At 46.5% G+C, this 24,722-nt stretch overlaps 1 protein-coding gene across 1 annotated transcript in view; it reads right to left on the bottom strand.

Annotated features, from left to right (window-relative positions):
- Positions 1–24,722, bottom strand: part of COQ8A (coenzyme Q8A) — a 73,462-nt gene that overhangs the window by 4,336 nt on the left and 44,404 nt on the right. Inside the window, exons 6-12 of the mRNA XM_024196761.3 lie at positions 17,068–17,190; positions 11,618–11,703; positions 10,254–10,394; positions 6,800–6,881; positions 4,726–4,819; positions 3,285–3,426; positions 517–624 (exon numbers count right to left, since the gene is read on the bottom strand). Of these exons, the coding sequence (XP_024052529.1) occupies positions 517–624; positions 3,285–3,426; positions 4,726–4,819; positions 6,800–6,881; positions 10,254–10,394; positions 11,618–11,703; positions 17,068–17,190 (776 nt within the window). The remainder of the gene's footprint in view (positions 1–516; positions 625–3,284; positions 3,427–4,725; positions 4,820–6,799; positions 6,882–10,253; positions 10,395–11,617; positions 11,704–17,067; positions 17,191–24,722) is intronic.

Genomic DNA, 24,722 nt, shown 5'->3' on the forward strand with positions numbered 1-24,722 from the left:
TTGTTTGTAATGAAGCTGGAGGACATGTAAAAGCTGGTGCCCTGCCCATGCAAAGGTCTTCTGAGGGTGCTGGCAAGACAGCTGGCTCTGCTGGCACCTCTGCCTACTGTGACTGGAAGTTTCACTTTCAGGAGACAGTGGTCAATGGAACTAGGGTACGTAAGATCTTACTCCCTCCTCCCACTAGAAAGCCTTAGACTCCAGCATAAGCATATTGCTGCTGAGGAGCATGGTACAACATTGCTTCACACAATATACCCAAAGGCCAGGGGCTCTGCTCTCTGGAGGTCACTGAAATAAGCCTACTTGTTCTCCCAGCAGACTGCAGTGTTGTGAAGACCTCACACCCCTCTTTGATAGATAACCCACTATGGCACCACAGCCCCTGCCTACCTTGGGTCTGAAATAGTAGGTTCTATAAAAGAGACGCAATAAGAGACTATTTAGCTTTGGGGGTGGGAGACCGTCAAACAAAAATTCCTACCTAGTATAGGACCAGCTGGTTGCTGGGCTTACCTTGTGCAGCTGTGGGTCATAGAAGAAGTTAGACCAGTTCGGATCAGTCTGCATGAACCTGAACTCAAACAGCTCCCGCAGGCACAGAATCAGGATGTTGGAGCAGATCTTTGGAAGCACAATGAGGGAGAGAGAAAATGGGTGAGGAAAGCAGCAAGTCACAGCTATCCAAGTGTCAGACACACCACCCGCCCCAGATTTAAGCACACAGGAACTACATCAGCATGCCGGCCAGGTGCTGAGGGAGGAACAGTGTGGTACCACTGTCTCTACTGGTGCTGAGATACATCTGGCCTATTCTCCCCCAGGCACAGAACACCCACTGACCTCAAGCCACCAGTGGGAGTTCTGTGCAGGAAGCTGCTGCAGAACCACATGCTACATGTCTCATTTAACACTAGCACTTGTCTAGCTGGACAGCTGACAAGACAATAGAGGCTCCATTACTGCTCACTCCTCATGGCAATTTCTCATCTCCCTCAAACGCTAATGACTGTGCTTTCAGAGCCAAAGGCAGCATGTGCGCACATACATGCCCAACATATGACTAGGCCCCTGTTGTCTACTTAGGCCCCTGTTTTTTCCTATAAAGTGAAGCTTTTAATAAAGTTATGGAAAATTCAGCATGAGCATTTATCCCCCACCTAGCTGCTCCCAGTCACAACAGCTCCATAGGAGACAATGAAAGGAAGGCCTCGTTTTCCACAGGTGTGGTGATCCCTTGCTAACCGCTGGAGTCAGAGAACCTCGATGCAAATTCTACACTAGTGCCAACTGTAAGACATGGACTTGCTGGCTAACTGGAGGTTAGCATCAGCCCCCTGCCAATCCCCATGTGGTGAGATACACTCCTCTTGCTCAAGACACGGCACACACAATATCTGTACCATGCTTTCCTTGCTGATTAGAAGGAAGTTGGCTAAGTGGTAGTTGCAGACAGCAGCCTCTAGGGGACATCAAACAGAAGGGGGGCACCAGAGAGAGAGAGAGAGAGAGAGCGCGCGCGCGCATCACTGCAGGTACTTGAATACACAGTCTCTCTCAGTTCTGCTGGCCTGCCCAGCTTTTACAGGATTTATGGTCTCTCACAGTAAGTCTCTCCCTGGTGTCGCCAGGGCAGTAAGGGGAGCTCTTCACAATGCAAGGAGATCCAACAGTGCAGAGACTGGGGAGGCCAGTGGAGCAGCAATTATAGTTCACCCTTGTGAAAGACTCCTGTAGAGCTTAGTCAGGATGAAATCAACAAAGTTCTATAGAAATGTAACAGGGCTCTAGGGAAGTCATCCTTAAAAACCTAAGGAAGTAATAGAGAACAAGACTATCGATCAGCGTTATGAACCTTACATAGAACGCTGCAATATAGAGTTTTCTATACAATTGCTCAAAAAAACCTATAGAAACGGTCTCGCTCTGAAATGCTACAGGATTCTTTTATAAAGAGGCAATTGTGTTAGAGCCTGTTTAACAGAGAACTGCCTCTAGTCACAATGGCAGGGTCACCGCCTGCTTATTCTGAAAATCTTTAGCTTCCACCCAGCTATTGTCCAGTGTTGGATAGAAGGCAACTGGTTTTAAACACCCCATTCCAAGAGTAATAATGTAACACTGAACACGAGCCAAAACTGGTGCAAGTCAGTCACATTTGGGCCAGAAGGACATGGGCTAGAGAGTCCATGAGTCAGCCACTTGGACACTGTGCAGAGTAAGGGACAGACCCCACATCATCTCCCTTTGTAAGTGGGAAATGCTTTGCTGTCAGGTGAGCTATTAAAAAACCATCACCAAACACACAAGCAGCCACATTATCACGAATGACAAGTTGAAGAACAACCAAACAGCCCAGAGGTCATAGGCAACTGGATCTGGCACAGCTCCAAGTACAGTGTGTTGCTGGGATCTGTTTATCTATAGGAACATACTCTGTGCACTTCCTCAGTGACCTGCCAACAGCTGATAGCTCACACCAGCCCATAAACAACTCAATCCAAATACCAGGGCAGTTATTTCTGCTAACTGAGCAGCAGCCAGAGCTGCCTGCCCTGCTCTAACTCTCCATCCCTTGCTATATTCAGCACTGATGCCTTCACATCCCTCACTTCCCCTCCCTTCTGCTTGTTTACTGAGAGGTACTTTTCCAATACCCTTGTGCTACACAAGCCAATCCAGCAGGGGAAGCTATATTTGACTGCTAATGCAATGGGAAGAGAGACATTTCTGTGCTCTTGTTTCAAGAGAGCAACTGCAAGCAAAGAGTCCCTCTCAACAAGCTGGGAACCTCTCCCAAGGTCAGGTCCATCCCTTGAGAGAAGAGGGTAGAGAAGAGGGGCTGCCTCCCATTAGGGTAGCAATACAGCATGCTGCTTCAACTGTATAGTGATACACAGCACAACAGAAAGTCTAAAAGAGCTAGGGGGCCAGGACATGCTCACAGACATCTCCTTGGACAATCACGGCTCCACTGCCATTTACTCCCCCCAGCCCAGAGAGAATGACCATTCTTTATAATAATGCATGTTTACAAGGTCTAAACTCAATCACAGAAATTGCCAGAATCACCGTTCCAATCCATAAAAGCCCAACAATTATAATCCAGAGCTGCCTCTCTCAAAAGACCACAGAAAGAGTCATCAGTGTTCCCCTGCCCTAACAGCTCTCCCTCCACCTTGCAATTTGTAGTGATCAAGTCACTGTCACAAAGGCTCCAAGACAGTGACCAAGCAAACACGGCTCCCTCACTGCACCCAGCCACAGCAGTGCTGGGGTAATACCTCATTCCGGATTTCCTGGCTCAATCCTTCTGCTTGGTCCAGCGGGAACCCAGACACCAGATCTGTGGTCAGGACATGCTGGCTGCACAGCTCATCCACTACATCAGGCACGTAAAAGAAAGGGTGATCCTTCAACAGCTCCCTGGGGACAGCAAGGAAAGGGTTAGGAGATCCCAAGGAGGCAGTCACTTCTGCAGTGTTGCAAATACAAAGTCTCCTTACAAGCAGAGACCAGCTGCCTAGAAGTCACCCAAATGCCCTGCACTGGCACCGCCTGGGGTCCCCAGCTCCTGCAATGTGAGATAGGGAGAGAGGAATCCTTCACATTCAGCAGCAGAAACTACTCCACCTGGTTCAAGCCACTGATGGCTCTGAAGGGAGACTCCATTTAATCCCAGCCAGGACTGTGGTTACTAGAAATGCTCGGAGCTCCCTGGAAATGGGGGACCCACCAAGTTCCCTTTCCTCTGCCTGAGAGAGTTCAGACTGCATGCAGAAGCAAGGCTGGCAGTGAAGGCAGTAACACCTGCTGCCACTGGGGATGGAAGCGTCTTGCTACTAGGAACTTCCCCCGCAACAGGAGAGCACATGTGTAGCACAGCAGGGTGCCTGGAGAGGGCGCCCCCCTGCAGGGGTACCAAGTAGGCACAGGGACTAAAGAGAGCAGGGAATGCAGGGGCAATTTTTGAAAAGAACCAGATGACATTGTCATGAGGGCACAAGCTTTCTAACCTTAGCTACCCCTGCCCCAAGGAGCCCAGACGGCCCCCTTGGCAAGCGCAGCGTACATAGCAGAGCCAGCCAGCAGCTATACCCAGGGACAAAGCAGGGGACCAAGGGGAAGAGGAGCTTGTCTCCCATCTCTCCCCCACATAAAACAGCCAGGCTGCGCTCCCAGTGAGTGCACTCCACAGCAGGGCAGGTGGAGACAAGGGAAGCAGAGCTGTGCTCTTAGCATCAATCACCTGAATGGGCTGAGAAGTCTGAAGGGAGGCATTTACAGTGTCAAAGAATACGAGTGCGTTTCTACCACCAGGCCAAGAGTGCCCAGCAGGCAAAAAATCAATTCAGTCCTGCCTCAGCAGCTGGCAGAACCCCTCCCCAGTGGCCAAACAGGCAGTTTCATCAATTGTGCCCTGCATCTGCTCTGCCTTACTCCTGGCTGGGCACCACTGGGTGTCCAACCAACAAAACCAGTTCCAAAAGCAGGGAGCTACACTGGGGATGACTGGGAGCATTTTACACACCTGCAGTTTTAAAGAACTACCCTTTCCCCCCCTATGCCCACACATCTCCTGCCCCCGGGGCATGCACACCCAAGAACTTCTGGGAGTCAAGGCCACTGCAGAAGCCCTAGCACCAGGAGTTAAATAACGGGGCCCCTCTTCCCAATATCATGCACCAAGGGGAGAAGCGTCAGAGGGCACCACTGTGAACGCACTTGAATTTCTTAGCACAGGCAGCTTCTCTCTTGTAATCACACTCCATGGCCAATTCTCTGCTCAAAACTTCAATCATGTGCTCATGAAACAGACCTAGAAACAGAATTGCAGAAGGAAGAAGATCTTTAGGCAGTATCAGGCATAGAAAATGCTTAGTGGTTCAATAAGGAGCAAGCCACTGGTGGAGAAGAGAACTTGCAAGGCAAACAGCTTGGAGCCAAGGCAACGCAGCCTCCCCAGGTGGCTCACATTTCTGATTCCATGCTTAATCACAGTGACCAAGTTTGGTTCACTCTCATTCCTCAGTCTCTGATCCGAAAAAGCAACTTGTGTTCACCAGGCCAGCGAGGGCTGGGATTGTCCTGGGGGCCACATATGCAGGACCCCATTCCCCAGGTGCCAGATGGGATAATTCCTCTCACTCAGCAGCAACCCTTTCCAATACGCTTAGTGGCAGCATGTACAGAATCCCACCCAGCTCTCCAACTACTGCAACAGTGGGGGTGGGGGAAGAAATACATATGCCCTTGTCAGGGATTACACATTTGTATTTCAGGTCAGGGGAAGGGTCTGACCATGGTGGTTTTCTTCCCTGCCATCTTCACCTCCATAGCTGGAGAGAGCGGGGAATGAGTACAGTTGTAGGACACGAAGAAGAGAATGGATTTTGCTGAACACTGGGATTTGTGATGGCAAATAGGCATTAAAGAGACACTCCATAAGCCAATGTCCACGCTGTGCACACACCGGTGCAGGAAGTCACCAGAAGCAAGTTCTCTCAGGCACTGCTCAAGCCAGGCAAGAGTCCCAGTAGGTCCCCTCTGCACAAACAGGCAGAGAAAGGGGTGGCCTTGTACACTCCCTATTGAGCACACATCCCACCCCTGACCCAGACACCCCCGCCCCTCCACGGGACGGTTTCTACATGGGGCTCCCCAGCCAAATAGGTATTTGATTATCGAAGCGTTAATGGCAACACACACCCATCAGGCACAGACTCCACACCAGGAAAGCTGGGCAGAGAGTTCCCTGTGCTTATGCTAGTGAAATGACTCATGCCTGTTGCACATGGGCGTGCAGCGCTCTCTTCTGGAGCGCGCAGCATTTCCACATGGAGTCCTCCTCCCAGGTGCTGCTGCTGCCTAGTCTAGATCAGCAGTTTCTCTGGGGAATGAAAAATCTGTGTCCAGAGACTACGAGTATCACATTGCATGGCCCACCCAGAAAGAGCTCAATGGAACGTTCTCTTTTACATGATCTTCTTCTTTTGCTAAGGCTCCGATTGTGGGAGCACTAGGTTTCCAAAGGGCTCCACAGGGCCTGTTTTTGGCATAAGGGACCTAGGATGGTCACCCCCTTAAATGAAGAGTTTGTTCCCACTCACAATCAGTTTAGGATGCTGGAAGAAAGTGACGTGAAGGTCAGCTCAGTCTTTTTTTGGGGGTCACTATCCTAGAGGTCTGCTCGGACCTAGTTTTTAGCCACGCCACGGACTCGACCAGGTTGAGTCGTTTTTCAATCCAACCCAACCCTTCCCCTGTGAATCTGAGTCACTGCCACTGCCTCCAGTTTGTGAGGTCAGAGCAACAGCAGATGCATGCTCTGCTCCTGACATCCACTGCCTTCTGCTGCTCTGCATTCGCACTGCGACACCTCCCCACTGACAGGAGGAGGAGAGCCAACCCAAGCCCCAAAACTCCTGGTTCTTTTCCCACCTGACCCAGACCGGGCATTTGTAGTTGGGTCCCACTGAGTTTGGGTCAGGTTGCAGGGCTCTAAACCATAGGCCTGCATGACTAAGATCTTAGCTATGCCAACGACAATGAGGAGACATGGGTCTGGAGCAGCCCAAGATCCATTATGTTTATGATGGTGCAGCACTGAACAGGTGGTGGGGAGAGGTGATGCAAAGAGGCCCAGCACAGATGCTGATTGTTAAGGAGGTGGCTATGTAACCAAGGAGAGGTACTAGTAGATGTCTGAACCATCCCTCCTCCTCCTAACCTTGCCTCACAGGACCCTGCAGGATGTTTCTATCCTGGGAGGCTTCAGCCAGCATGCCGGTTACTTTACCTTCTGGGAGAACGTTGCTCATGCTCAGGACGGTCATCAGATTGCTAACATCGCTATTGATGCTCTGGGCTACACCAGGGTACTGCAGGGGAAGAAGGGCAAGGACATCAGTGAAAACAGACCATTCCAGGGTTAGGGGACCTTTAGGCTACTGCAGGACTCACTACCATAACCAGAATATCACTTAAAATAGCCACCAATACCTCCCACCTCAAAAATACACCCAAGCAGAGCTTCCTATAACACCAGAAGAGAGAAGACTCAATGATTAAGAAGTCCACTATGGACCTCACTATGTAAATCTATTACCTGGAAGGTGCTCAGACATATGACGATGGGCAACACACAGAACCAACCCCTTAGAGGGATGTTAGATTCTACCCTAATCTCCCTGCAAGAAAAATGACCGGTTATGATTTTCTGAAGTAGGGATCCCAAGAGAAATAAATGCCCATGAGATACCAGACTCTCACTTCACTATCACTGCTGAGACACAGCAGATTGACTGCACTGGAGACTGAAGCCCATTGTTTATCCACAGAACAGAACTGCATGGAGAGCAGCAGGGTAAGCGTAACCTGCCCTGCATGCCGATGTGCTCCAACCCTGAACTGGCAAGAGGTTGGATCAGTTTCCTCACCTGTTCAATACTTCACTTCTCTACACAGGACTGTCAAGAAGGGAGCCAATTCTACACTGTTTTTTGTGATTTGAACACCTGTCAACTGGGAGTTGAACTGACACCATGATGGTAACCTTCCATCACTATTAACTTGGCCTGAATTCAAACAGATGCCCTAGAAATGAAAGGCTCTAGGTCACATCACCAATCCTCTAAACCAGACAGTATCCACAAAATATCCCCTGCTTACAAAAGGAGCCCACAAACGACCAACTCAGGTGGAGACATAGATCACAGAGGGAAGCATCAAGACTTGCACACATGGCTTAAGTAAGATCTGTATCAACAGGACATTTAGCTCATCTAGATCAGTGGTTTTCAAACTTTTTTTCTGGCGACCCAGTTGAAGAAAATTGTCGATGCCCACCACCCAACAGAGCTGGGGATGAGGGGTTTGGGGTGTGGGAGGGGCTCAAGGCTGGGGCAGGGGGTTGAGGGCTCTGGCTGGGGGGTGTGGGAGGGGCTAGGGCAGAGGGTTGGGGTGTGGGGGGATGAGGGCTCTGGCTGGAGATGAGGGGTTTGAGGTGTGAGAAGGCTCAGGCAGAGGGCTGGGGTGCAGGGGTGGGAACAAGGTTGGGGTGTGGGAGGGGGTCAGGGCTCTGGCTGGGGGTGCAGGCTCTGGGGTGGGGCCAGGCAGGAGGGGTTTGTGGTACAGGAGGGGGCTCTGGGTTTGGGGGGGCTCAGGGCTGGGGTAGGGGATTGGGGCATAGGCTTACCTCCAGCGATGAGTGGCGCAGCTGGAGTGCAGAGGCAGCTTTCCTGTCTTTCCTGGTGCTGCGCCCAAGGAACCAGCCAGCAGCAGGTCCGGCTCCTAGGCGGAGGCGCCAAATCGGTTCCACATGGCTCTTGCCCACAGGCACCACACCCTCCAGCTCCCATGGGCTCGGAACCAGCCAATGGGAGTGCAGAGCCGTGCTCGGGGCAGGGGCAGCACGTGGAGCCCCATGGCCCCCCTGCCTAGGAGCTGGACCTGCTGCTAGCCGCTTCCGGGGCACACCACGGTGTCAAAACAGGTAGGGACTACTAGTTTTTACTGGCCAACCGCCAGGGTCCCTGGGTGCTGAGCAAGGCGACCCAGTGCCTTGCATTCCGTGCCCCAGTACTGGGTTGCGACCTGAAGTTTGAAAACCACTGATCTAGATTACAAATGTATGACACTGAAAGCCAGTGCTTTATATTAGAAGCACCAAATCTGTGTTAACATTGAAACTAGTTTGAACACACACACAGTTTGTGTTGCCCCTGTTGACTGTTTTAATTACTGACAGTTTTATTGTGCATAGATAAACAATGTCATGTATTTTTCTGACAGACACTGTTCAAATGCATGAGAGCTGCGACATGGCTGAGTGCCTGCCATATCAAATCTGACTCACAACCAGGCTGCCACAACAAGTCAAAGATTTTTAAAACAGCCACTGGGCAACTAGTGAGGAGGACTATTTTCACAGGGAAAGTCACCTAAAGGTGAATTCTGATCTATTCTTCAACTGTCCTATATGCTATTAGGAGCATACGAACTATCATTCCAGATCAGACCCACGGTCCACTAATCCAGTATTCTGTCTGACAACAGCCAGAACCACATTCCTCCGAGGAAGGTACAAAAAACCCCACAACAGACTGAAGTGAGCTAGTCTGTCCCTTATGAAGATCTCATCCTAATCCCTAATAGCTAGAGACTGGTTTAAACCCTGAAACCTGTCCTTCCAATGCTCTGTGCTTTACTCCTGGGGGAATTCTGCACCAAAAAATTAAAATTCTGCAAAATTCTGCATATTTTATTAGTCAAAACACCACAACAATCATGCCAGTTTCAATTATTTTGGTAATTTATTTAAACTACAATACAATGGATGGAGAATGGGAGTGGAGAACATTTGAGGAAATCCCCAAACCCCCTTTGTCTAATAGTAATGTAGCTAGTATTGACCCTTTATTTCTAGTTATTAGTCAACAAATATACACAGCCATATGTTCAGTATTACATAAGAGGCAACTGAAGAGCAAATGACGGCTGGGGAATCAAACTCAATTTATATTGGCTACTGACCATCTTCAGGAAGGTCAATAGTAAACAGCTACCAAACCACATTTTGATAGGAAAAATTTTCAGTCCAAAAATTTAGACCAGTTCTAATCACTAAAGCACCATAAGCATTTATATGGCCACACTGTCATTTACAATAAGGCTCCTTTACACCACTCTGGCAATGTAAAGGAGCCTTAAAACTTTTACATCTGTTTTATGCTCCTGCGGGAATTCACTAAGAATGTTGTTAGTGAATTGTTCCCAATGGGAATCACCAAGCAGGCAGGCTACTACATTATGCTCTGCCTGAGGGGACAGAGTCTCTCCACACCAGGTGCACTACAATAGCAAGCCAGAGGGACAGTGTCTCTCATATTCACTCGCTTGCACACCCGCCCAGCACGCTGGTTTACATCTCCGCTGGCTACTTTAGGCTGCCAGGGAGGAGCAAGCGATCGCTCTTGCGGCTTCCCTTTGCCTCCCCTCAGAAGTCATTTTTTCTGTGGGGAAGCAAAGAAATGTGTACAACATAAATCCTGCACTCGCGCAGTGGCGCAAAAGCGCTTGCACCTAATTAACACAGCCCTGGGCATGCATGTTATTCATACAACACTTCAAACCCCTCTTTCTATAGTAAATGTGATAGGTCTGTGTAGAGGGGAATGGAGCTGGAGGGGATTTAGGGCCTAAACAGGAGTTCACGGTGCCCATCTTAGAACCGAGAGAAACTGCAAACCCACCTGGATCTTCATGGCAACTTCTTTACCATTCTTCAAGCGTGCCAGGTGAACCTGGCCAATGGAAGCGGCAGCAAAGGGACGCTCTTCAAAGTACTCCAGTTTATCCCTCCAGTTGGGACCAAGGTCGTCGTTCAAAGTTTTCTAGAGAGAGACAGAAAAAAATTAGGATAAAGGAAAGCTAGGATCTGAGCCGATGGAAACCACCTAGTTCCTCTGAGATGCCTGGCAAGGTCCAGAGAGCCTCAGTCTGAAAGCCCCCATGCCTATCCCCAAATAAATTCAGTAAAATTCAGGCTCAAGCCAAACAGGCACAGTCTTGCTCAATCTACAGAGACATGCAATGCAGTAGAGGACCAAGATCTTAAAACAAAAACACGCAGCTACAGAAGGAGTTGGTTATCATCAGGGTATCAAGGCCTTTTATCTTGTTGTTTTTCACCATCTTCCAGAAAAAGAGGTGGGAGGGGGAGAAGAGGGCAAGGGGATATTCCCTCTTTATCATCATTATTCATCTTTTCTGCCATGCTGCCAGTCTGAACAAGAGCAACCCAGGCATATGGCAGAAAACCGCTCTAGGGAGGTGCAGGATATAGAATAGTACTTGTAATCTACTCTTAACAGCATTTTGATACACTGTCAACCTGTTATTTCACTTTCCACTCCAAACACGTGTGGAAGCTTACTTGGGTCAGAGTCTTAAGGGGAACAAACAATTCTCATGGGTTAATCTGCCCCAATCCCCTTTACTGATCTTTATAGTTTTTAAAAAAAAATCAAGGATGGCAAAAAACTCATGTGCTTAATTTTGACCCTGCTTGAAAGCGGGTGAAATTTCACCGTGAAAAGTTATAAGCTAAAATCTTCATTTTGCCATATTGACCGTCTCAACTTTCAACCACTGACTTTCCATGGGGCTGACACACCTAAGTGTCTGAGTCACTTTTGAAAATGGGACTTAGGTGCTTTTGGCAATTTAACCCACTCCTGCTTAGGAGAGGCTGGAAAAAGAAGTAAAGAAAAAAAGCATAACAAATGGAAAATGTAATGTACATAAACAGCCCCCGTTATGCCAGCCTAGCTTTGGGGGTGGTGGGTCCCAGCACTAATACAAAGAATACTCAGCACAGTACTGAATTTCCTGTGGATGGGTTTAAGTTACTGGGAAAGAAAAGCTTGCTTAATCATGTTTTGTAAAACCTTTCAGCTCCACTAGCTGCACCCATGTCTTATAAAAGTCAAAATATTTACTGAAAGAGTACTCTAAAAATACCAGCCCCTGCCTTCACCTGGGGCGAGTCACAAGGTGTGTTTATTCATACTCCTACACCCTCTCCCCCTGTTAAGTAGGACAGAATATTCCTCACCATCATTTGCTTTATTGGCATGAAGTCTGCACTCTGACGTACACGCTCAAAAATCTTCTGGAGATGAGGATTGATGAAGGCGTTATCTGCCAGGAGGAAAGTACAAGCTGGTTAGAAAGAGCAAACTACACTCACAGAAACTCTCACTTATAAACATGCTTTTAATGACTAATGTGCATATGGACCCATTAGGTCTCTGTACCCCAAAGCCCTCTCTTGTCAATTACAACTCTTCAGGTGTACTGCTAGGTACAGAAGCCAAGTCCAAGATTACACTGTCAGCATTATGATTCAAAATTCTTCCCAACGCTGAAAAAAATACCAATACTCCCCCACACAGAGCATTACATTTGGGAAGTTGGGTAATCAGTACAAAAGACACCTGCACAAATCCTGGGGCAAGAGAAGTGGCAGGAGCAAAGGGTGGTTGGGGACAGAAGAGCTGGGGCAACACAGCTTGCATTTTGTCCCCATCCCTCCAGACCAGAACAGAGTGACCCATGACTGTGCTGCAGCATTGGAGAGGGATAGCTCAGTGGTTTGAGCATTGGCCTGCTAAACCCAGGGTTGTGAGTTCAATCCTTGAGGGGTCCATTTAAGGATCTGGGGCAAAAAATCTGTCTGGGGATTGGTCCTGCTTTGAGGAGGGGGTTGGACTAGATAACCTCCTGAGGTCCCTTCCAACCCCCTGATATTCTATGAACATGGCTGCAACAAAGAAACTGATCAGTACTGTACTTTTCCACACCCCCTCCCCCTTCACAGTCACAAACTGAAGCATAAACACTTGTAAGAATAAAATCTCTTGACACACACTATATTCTACTATTGGTTTTCCAATGTTAGTCTGCTTTGTTCACGAAGATGCTGATGAAACATCAGCATGTTCTATGGCAATCCTGCTGCTACAGGAATGTGGGGAGGAATTATTTGTGGTGCTGCACCTCACTAAGAATTGTGGTAGTTAGGGATAAATACAAAACAATGAAATGGCATTTAACACAAAACACACAATGTACTGCACAGGTCTGTCCCCCACATGTCCAAAATTAGCACAGCATTTGTATACTGATACAGTCACTATACCATAATGTGTACAAGCTTAATTCTGGCTGATTGGGACTTCTCTACAGGATTGTGTGATACGAAAGATTAATACCTAGTCACACCCCAAGCACCAAATTTTGGCTGAGAAAATGAGATTCCATCTCTGTCACTTAAGAGTGCACTCTCTTGGGGGGAAGAAAGGTACTTCAGAGACAAGACACACACTTTATCAGATGTTGAACCAAATAATCCCTGCATCTCCTGAGATGTCTGTGCAGTAAAAGGACAGTGGTTCATCATACAACTGACACTGTTCCCAGCAGCTGTATGATGCCTGGAGAGAGCTGGACATGAAACAGGTACTTTTAGTTCATTAGTTTTATAATCATTACTTATGTCCAAAAAATGCAAAGAATTTTGTACATTTATAAATATGTTCTAGTTGAGGATGCTTAATAGCCACTGTCTTGTGGTAGCAGCATGGTGCTATCAGAACCAGCCAACAAAGATGCCAGCTCAGATATGACTGCAGAGCAATACAGTGCCAGCAGTGAAGTCAGCAATACTGCAGGGAAAAGGACCATGTTACAACGTCAACAAATGTGCTGCTGAACAAGGCTAAGTCGCTAAGTGGTGAACTGATGAGATTGTCCAGCGCTAAACAACGCAATTGTAAAATCCAGCAATACAGGCTGGAAGACAAATTCACCCCTGGCAGAAGCAGCTGCAATCTCACTGACTTCAATGCATGCACTTGTGCTTGTGGTGAATGTGGTCCCAAGGTGCTCATTAACACATGTGCACACGCACCCCAATCTAACAGTTCCTGCTAACTCAGCCAACTTCTAAAACCAGGGCCAGGAGATTTAAACAAGTGTGGTATACCAAGACACACCAAATGCAAGTTATTCTCCTGGGGATACCCAATGCTTTCCTGGAAAAACAAACAAACCAAGGAAAAAAGGCAGAGTAGCCCATACATGTGACCTTGCCAGACCACAAGGTGGCAGGAATTGCACTAGCTCTGATGTCTCAGCAGCCAACCCAAGAATCAGATCCATCACCGGATGGTGGCACCTACATTTTGCTACCGCTGTCAGCAACAAAGTTACTGCAGCCCTATCTTCCCCCAGAATAACAATATAGCAACCACTCCATACAAGAGGTGAGGGGGAGAAAACCTACCATTAAAATGCCTGAAGGTCTATAAATATTAGAAAGACAAGGTGGATGAGGTAATATCTTTTATTGGACCAGCTTCTGTCGGTGAGACAAGCTTTTGAGCTCTCCTGCAACAGATATGGTTACAACTACACTGCCTACAAGTATTAAAGACAATAATTAAGTCAACTAGTAAATGTTTAACTCTCATATTAGAAGGCAGGAAAGAGAAAGAAAATCCAGAGTGCTTCTGCTCTTCAGATCCAGAAGTCAGCACCTGTCCTCCCTTGTCCCCATGATTTCAGAGTGCACACAGACCAATGACTAAGCACTTGACCATTGCAACTCATTCTAACATACAAAGTATTTTAAGCGTATCCCCTCCGGCAAGTAATCTGGCTTCAGGACTATGCACTGAATCAAGGCTCACTCAACTCTGGACATTTGGATCACTGGCTACATAAGGTGAAGGGCTAAAGAGTTCTCCCTGAAAAATGCACTAGAGCAGAGGTTGAGGAGGAAGATACCATTCCTTACTCCAATTCCATCCCGGCACCTCTCCACACATCTGGCTTTGTTGGGCAACAGAGCACAGAAGCAAGGTAGTGTGTTTCCTGAGGGTGAGGCAACTGAAAACAGATGGCAGCCTGTAAAACTGAATCAACTGCTGCAGATAAGAGCTCAGAATGAGCCACTCTATAAAAATAGATTCTGTTTAGCACCACTTGTCTCCCGTCAGCCTGTGCTCTCTTCAGAGGCCCTTTAAAATCTCCCCTGGCCTTTCTGGAAGGTAAAGGTCAGGCAAAGGAAAAGCCCCGGAGGAACCGCCACCTCTCAGCTGGCTTTGTTAGCAATGTCTTCGCCCTTTTGTTTGTTTTTTTAACAGCCCAACTGAGAAGGAACCTGTAGAGAGACAAGGTAAGTGAGATAATAGCTTTTATTGGACCAACTTCTGTTGGTAAGAGACAAGCTTTTGAGCTACACAGAGCTTCTCTTCAGGCCACCGCCTGAAAGATGCAAGGACACTGCAGCACAGGGCTCCCTTCTCTGACTGCAGGTAGCCTTGTTCCCCAGAACCTTCCCCAAGCCATTACCCTTTCTGCTCAAATCTCTCCTAACACTAATTCTTTCACAAGCAAGTCAGCTATTTAATACAAACACAACATGTAATTCAGCACTCTGGAATTGCCCATGACCTCACTGAGTAACCACATCATCTTTTTGTTGTTTTGGCTCTATAGATTGGGAGCTCTTTGGGGAAGTGACCTTGGTCTTGCTATATTACTAGTCATGCAAAGTATCTAGCTCGCTTTTGGGAACCAAATTTGCAAGTCAACATCTGCAAAGTTCAAGCTGCAGCATAAAACTGACCAGCCGAGTGGCTCCATATTAGGAGCAATCAGTATCTCTCCAGTTTATTCAGTCAAAAGGACATCCTGAATTTTGTTTCCAGCTGATTTTAACTGATTCATTTCAGTTAACTCAGAGCCTTTCCCCTTGGGGAAAAAGATTCTAGAGGTTTAAACTGAATCATCTGTTTAATTTTTCTGAGCTTTGTTTTGTCACTACGAGAATTAACATACAGGCACCACTCATTCAGCTTCAGGCGCTGCCTTTACAGCATAGAGGGAGTAAATACCAGTTAAAATACCTTTAAAAGGAACATTATTACTGATATTTTTAAAACTGATATTAAGATAGCAAGCTAAGCATTTTAGGCACTGCTGTCAATTTAAACCAAAGCTGCTACAACTGTGGATCTGTCCAAATAAGACATCAAGTGACAGAACTGTCCGATTCCCTAGGAAAGCTCTTCCAATGTTTAATTACCCGCACTTAAAATGTAGACCTTATTGCTAGTTTGAATTCGTCTACCTTTAACCTCCAGCCACAGATGTCATTATGCCTTTGTCTGCAAAATTAAAGAACCCACTACTATCAAATCTTCTCCCCAAGTACATCCCTCAGAGGTGATCTGAGCACAGTCTACATCTAAACCGACTGGTAAACAGAAAAGGAAAGATTCTATTGTCCCCCCAATCCAGTTCCCACTTTTCCACATTTTAACTCTAAGGAAACAGTTCTTCTAGCTGAGAACAACCAACAAGACAACCCCTTTGCTTGTCAGTACTGCTCTGAGACAGATTTTGAACAGAATATGTTCCGAGAAACTGATCTCACGGTGAAAGTTTCTGTGGCTTCATTACCAATCCAGTCAGCCAGAACTACAACTACAAAGGCAGCTTCAATATAGCAGATGTACACGTGAATATGCAGGAAGATACAGAGCAAAATAAAGGGTTTGGAGGAGGGCATCAGGCATTTGGTACATGGAGAGAAGTTAAATGAGGTCACACACACCCACCCCTGCAGCAAAACGAAGACCGTTTCCCAGACACAGCATTAGCCAGGTGGTGGAACATTCACTTTTCAATCACTCTTGCCAAGATGGGAATTCAGATTTCCCTGCTACACCCAACTATGTTTGGGGTTACCATCGGCAGCAGTCTCTTGCCACCAGGAGAGTTCACAGGCCAGTGAACCATGTGAACAAGCCAGGGAGAACTACACACACCATCACTGCACTAGATAGCACAATCTGTACCTTTTCACAGTGCAAGAGTTTGGAGGCGTACTTTAAAGGCTTGTGTTGATTGCAGGACTCTGCTCTCACCTGCCTTCTCCGTCTGGCTGGGAGGTTTACTTGTTCAATTTGACCAAACTCAGTCTTTAACACTTGTGTTAAGTTTCAGGATTTGATTTTTGCTTTCACTCAACCTCATGGTATAGGGCCATCTTATTTCAGGTCAATTGCAGAAGGGCTAACTAGGCTTCAGGTAATTACTGGAGTCTGGCAGTCTATATGGGTCTCAATTCACGTTTACAGTATAAACATTGTGGGAGGAGAATGGATGTGTGTACAGAGAAGGGTCCGACACCCACATTCCCTGCCATTTCAGGAAACCACAGGGAACTGAACTAATCAGTCAATTGTGCAATTTTGTAATCTTCATTCTCCTATGAGGAAACTGCTCAGTTAACCTGTCACCATTCACTGGAAGCCATTTGACTGACTGAGGACAGTTTGCTGTGCTGCTGGCTTGTTAATTGATCTTGATGTCCAGTGTCTCTTATTAGCGATGACTTCACATCCTTCCTGCCCTCTGTGTACAGTAAAGTGGATTGCCCCAGGTGAGTGTCACTAAATAAAAGCCGAGAAGCACCAGAGACCCATTACTTACCTTGAATGCTCAACATCTGTCCTAGCTTCAGTGCAGCTCCCCGCACTTTGCACAGAGTTCTCACAATTCTTTCTGCATTGGCCTCCGACAGAAAGGGGCTGGAATCCATAACTGCTTTATTTCCTGAGGACGGGAAGAGAGATTAAAATGCTTTATGGATCCCAGTGTGATGGACTGTGCCAACAGTGACCTCACCCCACCACATCGTCCTATTTTACCCTACACCCCCTTCTCTCAAGAAATCAACATACCTATTTATCCGCCATCCAGCATAAGGCCATTCCCAGAACACCTCAGAGGCAGCTTTGAGGCACGTGTGACAGACAGGGTCCAGACACCCCAAGGGGAGAACAGGGGGTCTGAACCCCCAAAAGTAAGCAATTGTATCAACTGGTTGTATACAATGGTATTGTATATAAAAATATGTCAAGTACAGTCTTTTATGAAAGCCTGTAATGCTTTGAGCTTGCTGGTCATTATGAGATTATACAGTTATGATTATGAATGTATGCATGTAAATATATAAAGGAAACTGTAACTAACTGTGGTGCAACTATCTCACAACAAGGTGGTGAAGGTATCAGGCAGGGAGGGGTAACCTAAGCCCAGCCAGTTGTTTACACGAAACCAACTTCAAGTACCCCTCCATTGTCCAGCCCAAAAAAAGATAATGGTTAACCGTTAATGTTAATGGAAAGACAAAGACAAACTGGAATTCCCCTCACTCTGAATAACCAGGAGTCACCATGTCAAGACAAAAAAAATATTTTAAAAGAACAGGCTTGTGAGATTTTGTATCCAGAAACTGAGGAGCAGCTTCTAAGCAGAGAACTGTTATTCCCTCTATAACAAAGTATCAGGGGGTAGCCGTGTTAGTCTGTATCTACAAAAACAACAAGGAGTCTGGAGTCATCTGTTAGTCTTTAAGGTGCCACCACACTCCTTGTTGTTTCTATAACAAAGGGCATGCAGGGAAACTGTTCAAAGACAATAGGTAATTTATATTAGAAAAGAGAATGTTTAATTTGAAAGTATAAAGCCTGAGGTTGCATCTTTAGGTTTCTTTTCTGTGTAACTTGCATATGCTCTCCCTTATTTAATCTTCGAACCTGTGATTTTTCTATTAAATAAAACTTTATTTTTACCCCCAGCTGGTCTCCAGTGTGCAAACTGCATGGAGTGAGCACGGCAAAGTGAACTGATAACCAGGAGCAGTTTTCACACCTTCAGGGGTGACAAACCAGAGGGGGAAAAGTCCAAGTGTCTGGTAGTTAAGAACTTGGGGTAGATGGATTTGGGGAGACTTGGGACTGGAAGGACTGTTGGGAGCAGCCTGCAAGGAGTATCTGAGCTGGCGGAAGCCAGGGTGAGACCTTGTACTTGTAGGCTGGCTACTGGAGTCAGGGCTGAGCCACAGCAGCACAGCATTAAGGCACCCAAAGTTACAAGGCAGGCGGTGACAGAACCCGTTACTGGTCTGGGTGATCCCAAAACATCACAGGGTACAAGTGCGCAAAGGCAAATATGGGCCTTGTTAAAAGTCCAGTGGTGCTTTATGACACAGGCAAAGGCCACACCACAAAGCTGTGCCAATCCATCTGCACCCTCACCAGCACACCTCCCCCTGATATTGCCATCCTGAACAGAGCAGAGACACAGTTGGCATCCGCTAGGATTAGTGAACAGCAGAGACTGTCAACCTTTTCTCTTCATTTGGGATCTAGACCAAGTTAGAACAAAATGCCCGTGCAAGCTGATCCAATTATACATCAGATACAACAGCAGAACAAAGTCTGTCCCCACCCTATATGATCAAGTAATTTGCAAGGGATGACAATATGTACATACTTGCAGCTTTAACTTCCTTTCAACTAAGAAAAGCTGCATCTCAATTTCAGCTCTGTGGGGTTCGGTTAAGGTGCTGTTATTGGGGTCACTCACTCAGTGATGTTCACTGCAAAGGGTTCCTTAGTCAGCTGCCTGCTATCATTCCAGGTATTTGTGACTCTGCAGGATGTTTCAGTTCCACCTACTTTTCACCCCAAGCTGCTTTTTATTTTAAGACTCCAAAATTCTTGAATTCATTTGATTCACTCTACAACATGCATTTTATTCTATTGGACATGTATTCCTCCATTCCTGGGCTGCTGGACACCAGAATGATTTAGGAGGAGGAATGTCTTCCAGCCACTATGGTGCCAGTTCCTTTACCCATTTACTTGTGGGGGCAGCTTAGCCATCCCCTAACTGGGGACTCGAGCTTGAATTTCTGTCACTTCTGCTATGCTTTTTAAACAGAGCAACAGCTCAAGCTGGTTAAGACCTCACTGTTCTGTCTGAATTTAAGACCCATTCCTCTACAGATAAGCCAAATCCTGCTGGTCTTACTCTCACAATTACACCAGTATTAAAGCATGTAGGATTAGGCCCAATGTCAACATGATTCACCTCCCCCACAGTGCAGGCAAAACCTGCTACTGGACAGGCTCACCTGCTAGTTCCTACAGGCACCCGTGACAAGCCTTCAGTTCATTACAACTAGTTGCTACAAACCATGAGAACACTCCTCCTTTAAAGGGGGGAGGGGAGAAGGAGGGGGAGATAGTGGCTTAAAGGCTCAAGTCACATTCCCCAAGTTTCCTTCCAGAGGCCAAAAGATGCTAAGAAGGAGCAGCTCTGTCTAGGACATCGAGACCGGGAACACAGGGTCTGCAATGGCTCCGGCCAAACTTGTCTACTTCCATGAGAGCACAGCCACCTGTCAGTGTGATGGACTGTGCCCACAAGGATCAAAGGGTAACCTACCACTCAAATCTCCTACAGCCAAGCCACAGGCAGGTTTGTTATAGTGAAGTACTGCAAGTCAAGTTTGTAACATAGGGCTGTGCACAGAGCTACAAAAGCTCTGTGCATGTCACTGCCTCTCCTCCCTGAGGATGAGTTGTTTGTTTAGACAACACTGACTGCACATGGAATGTGAACACACCACCACACCAATTTTGGACAGGAAGGGATTACATGAGCACAATGGTGGGAGAGAAGAGGGAGAAAACAGACTTACCAGCTGCTGAAGCCAAAACGGAGTACAACGTACTCAGGGTACTATGTAATGACAGCAGGTGAGAGGCTTTTCCCCCAGTGCTGAGAAAAGGTAACTAGATGGAGGGAACCCAGGCTTGCTGGAGGAGAGGTGAGATCCAGACACGTTTGGCTGTTCCATAATGAACTCTGCTGAGTTAATGTGGTTTGGTACGAACTTTTTCACTGGAGTGTCCAGTTTAGAAGAAGCTAGAACTGGGTCTCAAACCTGCACCTGCTATCCAAATGCACAGGCACTTGCACAATCAGAGTCAGCTACTTTCCTTCACATAGCCCTGGTCAACATGCCTAAGGCCCACAAAGAGTGGCTGCTGAAGACAAAGGCACAAGTGGTCAGGATCAGAATTCCCCTTACGCGGTGCATAATGTTGGCAGGCAACATGCTCATGGAAGGTGCACTGCCCTCTTCTGGACTCTGCAGCTCCCACTTCCATTGGCTGTTTCTGGTGTTGCCAGCTGAGGAGGCAGGGACTTCTTCAGCCCCTCGCCCCAACAGAGTAAGAGTGTGGGAGGGTGCATGTGTGGAGGACACGGAATGAAAGGAGTGACTAGAGGAGCAGATTGAACAGGAAAGAGAATAGAGTGGGGGAGGGGCAGAAACCAGGCTCAGGTTTAAATTGGGGCTTATGCAGTCATTTGTCGCATGCACAGGAAGAGTTAGAAGCGAACATTGCTCAGAATCCTGGTTTCAAGGAGTCTCTCCTGAAAGACAGCAGGGTCTCCTGGACCTGCCCAATCCAACAGGATTTAGATTAGTTTTGAAGTTTTTTTAAATCTGCTTTTGAACAAATTTGAAATATCTCCCCGTTCCCTTCACCTCCCAAAGATCACTGGCTTTTGACTGTCCCTGCCAGAAAGCTTTTCTAAATCATCAGCCATGAGGGTAGGAAGGTAAATAATCCAGCACACAAGTGGCTCAAAATACAATTGAGCCATGAAAACTGAATCATCCCTGTGTCTGTCTGAATCTCACCCTTTCCTATCTCTCTCTCTCTCTCTCTCTCACACACACACACACACACACACACACACACACCCTTCTGCATATAGCAGGCTAAGAAAACAGTTAATGATTAAGGTAGTTCCAAGAAGCTAATAAACCCTAGTAGCTTAAAAACAACCTTATCAGAGAAAGAAAAATCCCCAACAATAGCACTCCATCATTTCCTCCTGGCACGTTTCTCCCCAACAAATAAAAACCACACAAACACTAACCTGAACGTAAGTCAGCCTTGTCATTAGCAATGAAGTGTTGCCTGCTTATGCACTGTGCTAAAAATGGACATAGCCCAGAAGGTGACTTGAAAAAGGGAGATGGTTTATGTGAACAGTAGGTGAAAGGGAATCACTGGCACAACAAAAGGGAAAAAAAACAGGCTTAAAGGGATGACTGAATAAATTTCATGGAATACACCCCGCAAGCCAGTTCAGTTCATACATAGGCAAAATGGTAGAGGTAGGCTAGCTCTTCTCAATGACAGAAATAACCCTTTACTCTTATACACAGCTTTTCATCTCTAGATCTCAAAGCATGTCAAAGATTGTGAGCATCTTCACCCTTGTTTCATAGATGGGAAAATGCAGAGGAAAGTCTGGGGCAGAGACAGGAAGACAACACGGCGTGCCCAAGAACTCTAAAACCACCATTCCAACCCCAGAATTAGCCCAGCCTCCTCCAAATTTAAGTTGGTCTCAGCTGCATAACTGCTCTCAGTCTTGACGCACCCCAACCAATCACTGCTGATTTTTTCCTTACAATTAAATTATTATCCATTTTTAAATCAGACTGTTCCCCCAGAACAAGTCACTGCACAGAGTGTTTTGGGTTTTTTTGAGGACTGTCTGCTTTGCATCAGCTTTGGGACATGGGGACACAGCCCAGAACTTAGCTATGCTATCATTCCCTCCATTTTAAGGAGGAGGGCATTTCTAGAGACAAAGTTCAGCTCACCACTGACTACCTGAGAAAAGCTGATGCTAGCCTTTTAGGCAGAGCGCCACAACAGGCTCTTTGTTTGCCCAACACCTAGTACAATGAAGGCACCATTGTAATATTAAGCCGTTAATAAAGTTAAAATTGACCTTGAAGACAAGGTCTCCTTTGCCAGCAATGGAGGGTATTTGTCTGGAGGCGGGATTTCATTTTTTTTATTCCTGAAAACTTTGTTCCAACACCTATGTCAGCCTTGTGCTTTAAATACACATTCTAAATAATACACACACTGTGCAGCGATAGCGAGACTACTGCGAAGGTCAGCGGTGACCCAAGGGGCTATTTTTAATTTGCTAGCTTGATAAAGACAGTGAAACTCGTCCATGCTCCATACTGGAAATAACAATGTTATTCCCTTTTTAGAAGAGGCAAGATTTTATTTATAAAGTGGTTCCCTTAAAGTTAAAGGGATTGCAGCATTAAAGCCTGGAGCCCCTCACTGTCTACTGCTATAACTAGGGTTTCAGCAGTGGAGAGCATCAGTATGGGCATCAGGAGGCAGATAGTGCCTTTGTCAGCGCAAGTTCACGGTTCGAGGGAAAAAGTGACTCCTTTGCTGAGTCCCCAGACCCTACACATCCTAACCTACAATACACACACAGAAAGAAAGGGTTTGAGGAGAATGTGAGAGATGGAACAGGGAAGAAGGGCTAAGAAACCAAGAACAAATAAGGGTATGAAAAAATATAGAGTACAGCTCAGCACAGCTCCTAAATCCGTGTTCTCAACTTGCGGACTGCAGGCCACTTGCGTCCCAATCAGCACAGAGTTGCAGCTCATGGGACATCCTCTGGGCCATACAAGTAGTACTGGAGGAGGCCCACAATGGAAATTGATTTAGTTCAGTGGTTCTCAACCTATCAGAATGGGGGCAGAGATCATGTGTGACCCAAACACATGGAGTAAATGGACAGGGTTACTAGTGGTGGGAACATAGCAAGATATGAATATAAAAAAAGGAAACAGACTGTCGGGTGGCAAGATCTTTAGCCCAAGCAGTACTGGCCTCTGACCTGGAATCCAAGAAAACAGGTATGGAGACATTTTAGAGTCACTTTTCTGATCATTAAACATTTACATTATAGTTGTGCCTAGAGGCACAACCAGGATTGAGATCCCATTTCACTGCGTACTGTCGACACAGTGGGAGACAGTCAATGCCTGGAAGACAAGAGAGACAGGGCAAAAGGAGAAAGAGAAACAGAAAGGTGAAAGGACTTCCTGAAAGTCACACAGCAGATCTATGGAAGAGCCAAGAGTAAAACCCAGATCTTCGGATGCCTGGTCCAAATGCCCTACTCACTAAGTATCACCACCTTATTCTATCACTGCATTTTCCATCAAGGCCTGCTTAAGACACCCTCACAACTATCAGTACTGGGCTCAAACTACAGAGCAGGCTATGGACTGTGCATTTAGAATTTACAAGTAATACAAGAAGAGTTTTGTTAAAAAAAAAAAAAAACCTCCTCAAGTGCAGTTTCTTCACGCTGCAGAAATGTATCAATTTCTCTTTTAAAAAAATCCCTTCCCCTTCTCATTTTAAGGAACAGGTTCAAAGCTCATTATCTCCAGCAAGTTTCATAATTCTGCAATGTTTATGTTTTCACTTTGGCAAGTGCCCAGCTAGCAGGTACCCGGGGCAAGGAGAAAAATATAAACAAAACAGCAGTGCAATCCCTCCTCAGTTAAAGCTGAAGATAGTCTCCATCTCACAGCACATATGAGCAACTTGACAGACAAGGTGTGGAGTGCTGCAAGCAAAAGCCTTCAAGGATTCTGCAAGCCAAGCCAAGTTTGTTCACATATATTCCAGATAGTGCCAGTGTGCAATGTAGGTCAGAGCAACCAAAAACTAACCCTTGCAGACAGATGTTGCTTCCACAGAGCAAGGACTCTCAGGACTTTGCATGAGGTTTTGGATTTGTCAGGGTTTTTTGTTTGTTTTTTTAAAAAACTTTTCTATAGGAGAGGATGCAATGAGAGATTTACAGATGGAAAGTGACCACCATACCATGGGGAAATTTGCTATAGCCTGTCCACTCTGTCTCCAAGAGACTGGCCCATCATCACACTGTAGCATCAGCTGACTGGACAGGGATTCAATCTCAACACTCATCAACATCCTCCTAGGTCCAACCAGCATAGCAATATCGGGGGATATTAAAATGAAAAAACACAGAGCCCTCACAGATTTAAATATGCACTTCAAAGCAAAGCCTCTGAACTAGGAGCACTTTGGCTTCATTTCCTGTGCTTATTCTACCAGTTAAGAAGCTTAAGAGGAAACCAGCAGAGAGAGGGTTAAGTAGGAGGTCAGAACATATTGGGTATGCCAGGCAGAGCAGCAAGTGCCTCCTAGCAGGACAGAAAGATTTACACTGGGAAAGAAGCATTTACAGCATCATACTGATGTCACTACAGTCAATCACAGTAAGAACAATATAGTAGTGAGAGGTTGCCCATTGTACCCAACACACTGATAGCACAGCAGATGCATTCAGTAGTACTGGAGTGGAGGATAAATCCAGGCCTTTGTAACAGCACAGCATTGTGTGCCATA

The sequence above is a fragment of the Terrapene carolina genome, unplaced genomic scaffold (assembly GCF_002925995.2).
Source record: "Terrapene carolina triunguis isolate 2854851 unplaced genomic scaffold, T_m_triunguis-2.0 Scaffold406, whole genome shotgun sequence".
Taxonomy (NCBI): Eukaryota; Metazoa; Chordata; order Testudines; family Emydidae; genus Terrapene; species Terrapene triunguis.